General features: G+C 39.6%; 1 protein-coding gene across 4 annotated transcripts; it reads right to left on the reverse strand.

The window, feature by feature from the left end:
* Window positions 1-392: 392 nt before the first annotated feature.
* Window positions 393-7,135, reverse strand: LOC132641422 (uncharacterized). Of its 4 annotated transcripts, none has more exons than XM_060358415.1 (7): window positions 6,911-7,131; window positions 6,119-6,237; window positions 5,423-5,475; window positions 4,533-5,326; window positions 3,386-3,466; window positions 1,595-1,657; window positions 393-794 (listed from the first exon to the last, which is right to left on the reverse strand). In XM_060358415.1, the coding sequence occupies exons 1-7, from the start codon at window positions 6,962-6,964 to the stop codon at window positions 738-740; spliced, it is 1,221 nt and encodes a 406-aa protein (XP_060214398.1). In that variant the 5' UTR covers window positions 6,965-7,131; the 3' UTR covers window positions 393-737. The 4 variants fall into 4 exon arrangements, with proteins under 4 accessions (XP_060214398.1, XP_060214399.1, XP_060214397.1 ...); XM_060358416.1 differs by having other exon boundaries at window positions 702-1,057; window positions 6,849-7,135; XM_060358414.1 differs by having other exon boundaries at window positions 702-1,057; window positions 6,911-7,133.
* Window positions 7,136-8,859: the final 1,724 nt, after the last annotated feature.

An 8,859-nucleotide genomic window follows, 5' to 3' on the forward strand; every position in this document is an offset into this window, starting at 1 on the left:
ATAGAATTTAAACTAACAAGCTAAGTCTGGAACTGAAACCAAGAAAATAATGCTGTTTTTCAGTTTCAGAAGTGGGTTTTCAAATTATTCATATCAACAGCTATTAGCCTATTAAGGAAAAGATCAAAAAATAAGGTAGAAAAATCAGATCTTTAACAGAAAAAACACACAACGGTACTAGTAATACTAAAGGAGAAGCATATTACATCAAAATAAGGAGGAAACATGACAGGAAAATAGTGAAAATAAATGAAGACAACAAACCCCCGACCTGCCGCATTAGTTTTTCAAAATATTGTTTCAAACCTGTCCCGCCCCGCCCCGCCCCGCCCCGCCCCGCATAATGTCAAAACAGCCCCGCCCAGTTGCCATCCCTACGGGTACCTGAGCCAGATTGAAAGCGTTTTCCAGGTTTCTTTCTCAATCATGAATCGTTCATGATTTGGTGTGTTTAAAGTCACAAACTTTTTTGTTTTCATGCCGGAGGGTTTACAGGTGTGTAATTCCCAAATAATGAGGATCACACAAAAAAAGAAGCAGAAAAAACAGTGACAATATTTGCCCTGCGTAGAAAACTACAGAATTGACAAGGGGATCTAACAACTAATCCAAACAGATTTGCCTCGCTAGAACGAGAAGGAAATACATGCTCTGCAAGGCATATGATCTCACTTCAGCTCTCATGGTTTTTGCATCAAAGCTCGAGAATGTATTTGAATTTGCATCAGTTCATGCGATCACACTTGTCTCCTGGCACGAGATGCTAGGGCAAGCAGAATCTTTTTTCTCGGACCCTACAAATTTAGGCATCTCTTTAGGAAAAGCTAGGAAAGAAAAAAAAAAACCATTATCTGAGAACTGTTAACAATAAAGCAAAGGGGTAAAGACAAGTATATTTTGACGCATGCCAAACTATAGATATGTCATATGGAAATGCTGTTTACTTATTCCCCATAGTCACTTCCTTTTGACTTCACATCATGTGGAAATGCTGTTACTTATTCCCTGTAGTCCCTTTCCTTTTGACTTTCATCCACAAGATCCTGGATGTAATCAGCTGAAGACAAAAGAAAGGCCGCCTAAGCTCCCTCTTATCTCTCATCAGTGTAGATATGAATTCTTGCTCTTTCCAAACGAATGACTGTGTGACTTTATATAGTTATAGGAGAAGGATTAATAAATGTACCTCAAAGTATACATACATTGAGGGATCATACACGGATTAACATATCTTTTTGTTTCTATAAACCAATTAAAGAGAAGTTGTAATTGTAAGAATTGTCCCGTTACATCACGTAATATACTTTAAAGATTTCGTAGTCGGAAGGTGAATATAGTCTTGAGATAATCTTAAAAGAAGAGGTAAACTTCAGTTAAGACATACAAGTGCCACACAAGGAAGAAAAAAGACATGAATTAAGCAGAAAAGAAAAGGCAGATGGGAGAATGCATGACCGAAAACACCCCTAAAAAAGGTGAGAGCACGAAGAAAAGAAACAATCATACTGTCATACATACAACAAAATCCAGAGCATTCAACTGAGATACTAGGTCTACAAGAATGATCAAATATCACATTTAATAAGAAACATACCATGGGTACTCCCAACTCTTTCAGATCATTGTCACCCATCTGCTTCAGTGAATACAAATCCACCTGCAGCACAGTTCAAGGTAAATATGCATAATAGCTGAAAAGAATTTTACACCTACGGGTAATCAACTATTCAATAGAAAAAGACACATTAACACATTGGTGACAAGAAAAATGAGTGAACTGAGTTTAAGGACCACATTAAATCAGCAAATCTAGTCCAACATAAAAGAAAACATGAATAGATACTCCCGAAACAACACTTTTATGTGGCTACCCATACACGAAAGACAGTCACATCTAAACTTGATAGACAAATAACGTGGGAGAGTTACAGCCAGCAGAGCTCCAATTAGTACTACAGTAGCCGCAACCTCAAGACAATCCTCATCCAAACTGCCAAGCTCGTCCAAATTCAAAAATTTTACACCATGCAGCAAAAGTTACAAGTATTATAATAAGGTCGATTTCTTATAAGGTATATTATAGTAAGGTCATTAAGTACATACACACAATACCGGAACCAGGCTTTGCCGTGGATAGGCTCGTGTTGGCACTACTCCTAGGAACAATGCACAGAAAATATCATCACGCCCTTTCTCCAGCAAGGAAACCACCCTTCTGTACGTTTCTTGCCATTTTTAGTTGCCCTTAGTAGTCACCCAGACCCAGTTCACTCTAATTGCTATCGTCCAAGACATAACACTGCCACTGTCAAATTCTAGTTCTGAATCCAGTAATCAAGTCACAGTGCCAACCTTAAACAGTTCTGTCTTCGGTTTTCTGTCCTCACACTGACTAGAAAAGAAGAATGTTACTGCTCCATTCTTAACGTTTTTCACCCAAATAGTTCAATTCTAAACTACATTCAAAAAGTGCTCTTGGTTCTATCGTAATGCTTTTACTACAATCCTTTACAACCACAATTACTACTTTCTACCAAACTACTAAAACGTAAAATCAAATTAAGCATAAACAATTACTCATCTGCCATTCTTCATTTCCCTGATCTAGGCCAACTTTACGGTGCAAAAGTAGGGAAACGTTTTCGTTCTGTGGATAAAACGAACTTCGTAGGTATTTGTTAATTCTCCCACGTCAGTTCTAGGATGGGTGTTTGGACTCCTTATATGGACATGGGAAATCCTCCCCTCATGAGCTTGCTTTTGGGGTTGAGTCAGGCCAAAGATCCATTTCTTTACATGGTATCAGAGCCACGCCCATCCCCAATTCTTTGTTCACCGATGTTGGGCCCCCATATCATATTGTCCACGCTCTAGTTAACTAGGCTTGGGCGTGCGGGGGAGTGTTAGTTCTTCCAACTCGGTTGTGGGATGGGTGTTTGAACTCCTTATATGGACATGGGCATCCTCCCCTCATGAGCTAGCTTTTGGGATTGAGTTAGGCCCAAGATCTATTTCTTTACAGTATTTTGATGAATCAATTGCAAAAACGGAAACTCAAAGTGGTATTCCCTTGTCACACTTGCACCATCAAGTAGATATAAACTCTATATTTCTCGAATGTTCACTACTTAAAGCAAGTAACCATATAGAGTAGCTTGAATGCAAAACCCAATCCTCAATATCTCATAACTGAATACGAACTGTATAGATCTTCTACAAGTTTTAGGGAAACAGATATTGCAGAGTTCTAATGGTATAGAGCATTCATTACATGCATGCCTTGATTGCTAATCTTAAACATGCAATGATGCTTAATATTAACAAAGTTGAGATAGTAAATTCAATAATGTTGCAACTGAAACGATATTAAAAGGTGTGGACATACTTCCTCAGCCTTGAAATGGATTGCATATTTATCTAGACCCAAAGAGTGCAAAAAGCTATCAACAGTAGGTTGATCCTCAATCTGCAGTGAAGGGAAGAAAAATAACTTTTAGTGACCAGTAAACCAGATTCTTTATAACTTCTTATGTTCTTTTTAACCCCCAATTGTTTATCCATCATGCTCAGTATGCAATTTCTCAAGACATGGCAGTGATCTAATTTTTCAGACAAGAATGTAGAAATGTTGAATCACGTCAGTAGCCAAATATGATATTTTATCTTGGACAGGAATGAGAATACAAGCTCCATAGTTCCACTATCCAACATCAAACTTTTGCAAGACGCGGTGAAGTTTGTCTACTTTACAGGTGAATATTTTATTTTTTTGATAAGGTAAGATTTTATTAAAATCAGTATCAAGATGATACTGTGAAAGTACCAAGGAAAAAGCAGTCTAGATTACATTAGAAACCTAAGTAGTCTAGCATATCCACCATGTTATCTAAATTCATAACAACATTTCCATCTTTCCAATAATACAACTGGTGCAAACAACTATATTTCAAATATTGCAACTGCTCCTTTTTGCCTTCAAAACACCTCAAATTTCTTTCTTTCCATATAGTCCAAGCTATGCTAAGAGAAATAGCTATGCAGGTGAATAATTTATTAAAGAAGAATTAAGTCAAGAAGGTGCAAACTGCACAAACACCAAAATGATTGTTAAGAACACAACCACAGAATATGAAGTGCCAAAAAATATTCAAAAAGGTTTATTTCAAGAAATTCTCAACTATGGATAGCAGATGATCATATACAAACAAGGGCCTTTTTTATTTTTACTTTGGACAAGGCTAACCATTTTCCTTTTAGCAACTCTTATCCAGAAAAGATATGTTTCTACTAGCAAACAACTTGATGTTTATGTGCATCTGTTGTAATTAATATTGTTATGGAAGTGATGCAAAATAGCACTTCAATTATCAGAGCTCACATACTTGAAGGCAGAAGTAGTTTGCATCCCTGGGAATAGGATAAATATGAGTAAAAAAGCTCACCATATAATCATCTAAGCTATCACATATCCGAACATGAAATTTCAGTAAAGGAGGAAACAAAGAAAAAGCAGAAAGTCAAGTAGATTGTACTCCATATGAACTTTTCTGCACTAAACTCCGTGATTGAGGGATTGGGGCACGCAATGGTGCGACAGTCTTTCCTGGTCCAGCAGGTTGGGATGTATTTGACAGGTAACCTGCAGAAGTCATGGGGCGTGAAAACTCAGAGACATCTTTCCTTGTGTATGAACTCAGTCTCGGATCATCATAAGACGTCACCAGAGGTCTTCTCTGCGGTTCCTCCCCTCTCCTTGGTGGTGAGATACCTCTAGAAGAACTAACAACTCCATCTGGGGATCTTCGCCTTAAAAGATCCAGTGACCAGGGAGAATAAGAACTCCTTATCGGGTCCATCAGTGGTAAAGCATCTGCATTTCTTGTGGAAGGAGCTCGTCCCAGTATGCTCAAACTCCTGGACTCGGGTGTATTATACCTAACATCCTTTAGCTCTGGAGGGTGCCCTCTAAAATCCCTGGCTTCAGGCATGTACTGTCTTGAATCTCTGATTTCAGGCAAGTACTGTCTAGAACCTCTTGAATCAAGCATATGATGTCTATCATCCCTTGGCTCAAGTACTCGTGGTCTATTATCCCTCGGCTCAGGTACTCGTGGTCTATTATCCCTCATCTCAGATACTCGTGGTCTATTATCCCTCGGATCAGGTATGTGCTGTCGTGAACTAGGTTTTGCAGTTGAAGATTGAGCAGGCCTTGATAGGAAATCACGCAGATCCACCCCATTCTGCTGGCCATTGCTTTGACCCCGGTCAAGTGCAGTTTTCCGCATGATTTTATATCGCAGGTCATCTTTACCAAGCCGTGCATCTTCATCAAATCATAAGGAACAAAATTACCAGCCTTGAATTTGGTTGTATATACAACAAACATGAACATATAATTGAGAAGCAGTGGAATTATTACCATCAATGCCACTAGAGGCATGAGAGCTCAATCTACTTCCATCTCCTCGCTGACTGCAAAATATGAAATGTGGATATTGTGTGTAAATGCATAGATTACAAAGGGGTCGCAATCACCTAATTCCATTCAAAGGAAATTTTGTTTCAATGTACATCGCTAACAAAATATGTTGTTAATTTCAATTTACATTGAAATACATTTATAATCATTAGTTTACTCTTCTTCCTTTTTTTTTTTTTTTTTAAGGACAATCATTGGTTTTCTCCCAATCATAAAACGTTTTTAATTTCACTCTGTGGCGACATATTAACGCCAATATTAGGCATACAACCTTTATACGTTAAATCCTCCTTCTCAAAACATTAGGCATATAACCTAAAACAAAAAGATCAAATCACACAGCTAAACTACCCGCACGGGTGGCTCAGTTGGTTGAGCATGGGACTTCCATAATGGAGGTCTCTGATTCGAAACCCCCTGCCTACGACAACGGGGGATTTGCCTTCTGGACCGAGCTCGTCACATGGGGCTAGTGCGGTTGTCTCTCCTGTGTGGTTTGCGGGCTATTTCCAGGAGCGGGGTTTTACCCTGTGCGCACCCAAAGGGTAGTGGCTGCGGGTTCCCTTGTCATCAACCAAAAAAAATAAAAAAAATCACAGAACTAAACTATTTCGAGGAAAACAATAGAGAGTTCACCGTTTATTATTGAATTCGGTCGTTGAATCTGCAATGGTACCTAGTCTATCTCTGACAGACCGTTTACTCCCAACTGCTGGAAAGGGATGATCTAATCCAGGTCCTGCTTTCTTTACCACCTTTCATTTTACAATGCAACCACACATGAAAATTCAAAATCAAAAATTTGTAACAAAGAAAATCGAATTACTCAACAACAGCTCCATAACACACCATATTTCCATAACGTAACGTAAAACTAATCCCCTCCAACCTAATAATGAAACATTTAAAGATAAATTCACTTTTGTTTTTCTGAAAGGTAACATACAGAGGTAAATTCACCTCATTAGCATCATCATATAGAGCTCTCTACTACAATAATAACAAGTCATTTGTACATATAGCACGAAAAATAATCAAAAATGCATACGAAAAATTGCAATCACATACTGTTCTTACAGAATATCCTCCGGAACTGATAACACAGCATGAATTTTACATTTCCACATTTAATAAATTACCTCATTATCATGATATAGAGCTCTCTGTTACAATAACAAGTCATTGGTACATATAACACGAAAAATGATCAAAAATGCATTTTAAAAAAAATCAACATAAGGAAAAAACAAAAAGAGACACGAAAATAATAAAAAAAAATTGCAATAGCGAACTGTTTCTACATAATAATAATAATAATAATAATAAATAACGCAGCATAACTTCTACATTTCTAAATTTAAATTACCATAAAAATATCATAAAATTCATACGAAAAAGCATCGTTTCTCCATTTACGAATTTCGCTACCTGACCGGTACGTCCTAGCGTGATTGTAATTCTCGAGCTCGAATTCTCCGCCATTTTTAACAACTCCTAAACCCTATCTCAACAATCAACGTATAAACATCAAAAATCCTTTAAAAATTACAAGAAATAGCAGTTTCGATTATTGAAATCGGGCTTAGGGTTCCATCACTGAAAGAAAGAGAGTTAGTGTGTGTTTGTTTTGTGCTAAGTGTGAGAATAGATCCCCGGTGGATGAACACGTGACACCTGAGCGCGTGGAATTCAGATTCGTAAGTACAATGAATGAAGGCCCAATTGATGTAATGTTTTATATGGGCTTTACAGAAAAATAAAGGCCCAATTGAGATTCAGTCTTTATTAAATGGGCCCGAGTGTGTGTGTCACAGAAATATTGAAGCCCCAATTGGTGTAATGTTCAGCCTTCATTAAATGGGTTTGTAGCTTCCCCTTTCCATCTTGGGTCATTTTGCACTTTTGTCCCACTTATAGGGTCTTTAGAAAAACTACATGGTGTAACTCATTTATACAAGGACAAAGGTGCAAATATACACGTCAACTTTGCGATTTAGAGCAGATATACCCCTACCGTTATAAAATGGTGCAAATATATAAACAATTAATTTAGTACATTATTTTGTTGTAAAAAATCAAACTTATGTATCGACGAACTCCTGAGATGGCTGCCTAGAGAGCTCATGAGCTGGCTCCTCAGTGGTCTCCTGAGTGGGTCCCGGAGCTAGAGATGTAGATAGTGCCGGAGCAGGAGACGGGTCCACAGGTGCAGAAGAATGAACCTGAAATAACATATAAAAAATATATGTTTAGTTCTATGCTAAACTAAACATAAAATAACATATAAACAATTAATTTAATACATTATTTAGTTGTAAAAAATCAAACCTGTTAGTCGACAGCCTCCTGAGATGGCTGGCTAGAGGGCTCCGGAGATGGCTCCTCAGCGGTCGCCTGAGCGAGCCCCGGAGCTAGAGACATGTCGAATTTCTCGAATAAGAAATAGAAGTTCAGCATCGTGCCACCCTGTAGATCACGAGCTGGCCGCTCACCCTGTGGATGACGAACTGGCGGCTGTGCAGGCGATGGCCATAACATGTGATCTGAAAATAAATCTGGCGTATATACAGGTATCGACAAACGCTCTGAAGTCAACGGGATCTCTGAAGTCGACGGCCGGCAAGAAGTCGACAGAGGCTGCTGGGCTGGAGCTGGAACTGGTATATGGTTGTCAGGCTCATCTATTAGACCACGACCCCCTCTGTGACCAGCCTCTCTGGCCCTACCGCCTCGGCCACCAGCCCCTTTGCCCCTACCCTCTCGGTCACTAGCCCCTCTGGCACGACCACGACCATGACCACCCGCTGCCTAATGCGGGACCTCTGTAACAGGCTCGTCGACACGTCTGAGCTCCTGCGCCTGCTGCATACCACCCTCCGCTAGTTGAACTATCCTCGCTGCATATCCTGCTGTCTCGAGGGCATCCATATGGTCCAAGCTCTCCCAGCGCATCCTCTGTACAGTCCGTAGCTACATTTGTTTGCAAATATTAATGATTGAATAAATTTGTAACTTAATACATAAAACAATTAATTAAGTTTAAGACTAATAAAACTTACCAACGCCTCATACTTCCTGCGAGAGCTGCATATCCTCGGCCATCTGCATGAGGCCTTGCGGGGTTGCCAATCAAGCTGCGAGTGATCCGCGTGTACCACTGCATATATGTTTGGACCGGAGTCGCATGTCCGACCACCGCTAGCGTCTCCACCCTCTGATCCCAAAGGTGGACCTGGAGCTGCATAAAGGCCCGCCATGCATTAGTGACAACCGTACGCTCGTCCCGCTTATAATGGTCGTGCTCCCAAGCAGCCTGCTCAGGTAAATCCTGTACATGGCCGAACTGTCGTAAGACACGGTCGATCGCGTGATCCTCA

The sequence above is a fragment of the Lycium barbarum genome, chromosome 5 (assembly GCF_019175385.1).
Source record: "Lycium barbarum isolate Lr01 chromosome 5, ASM1917538v2, whole genome shotgun sequence".
In the NCBI taxonomy this organism is placed as follows: Eukaryota; Viridiplantae; Streptophyta; class Magnoliopsida; order Solanales; family Solanaceae; genus Lycium; species Lycium barbarum.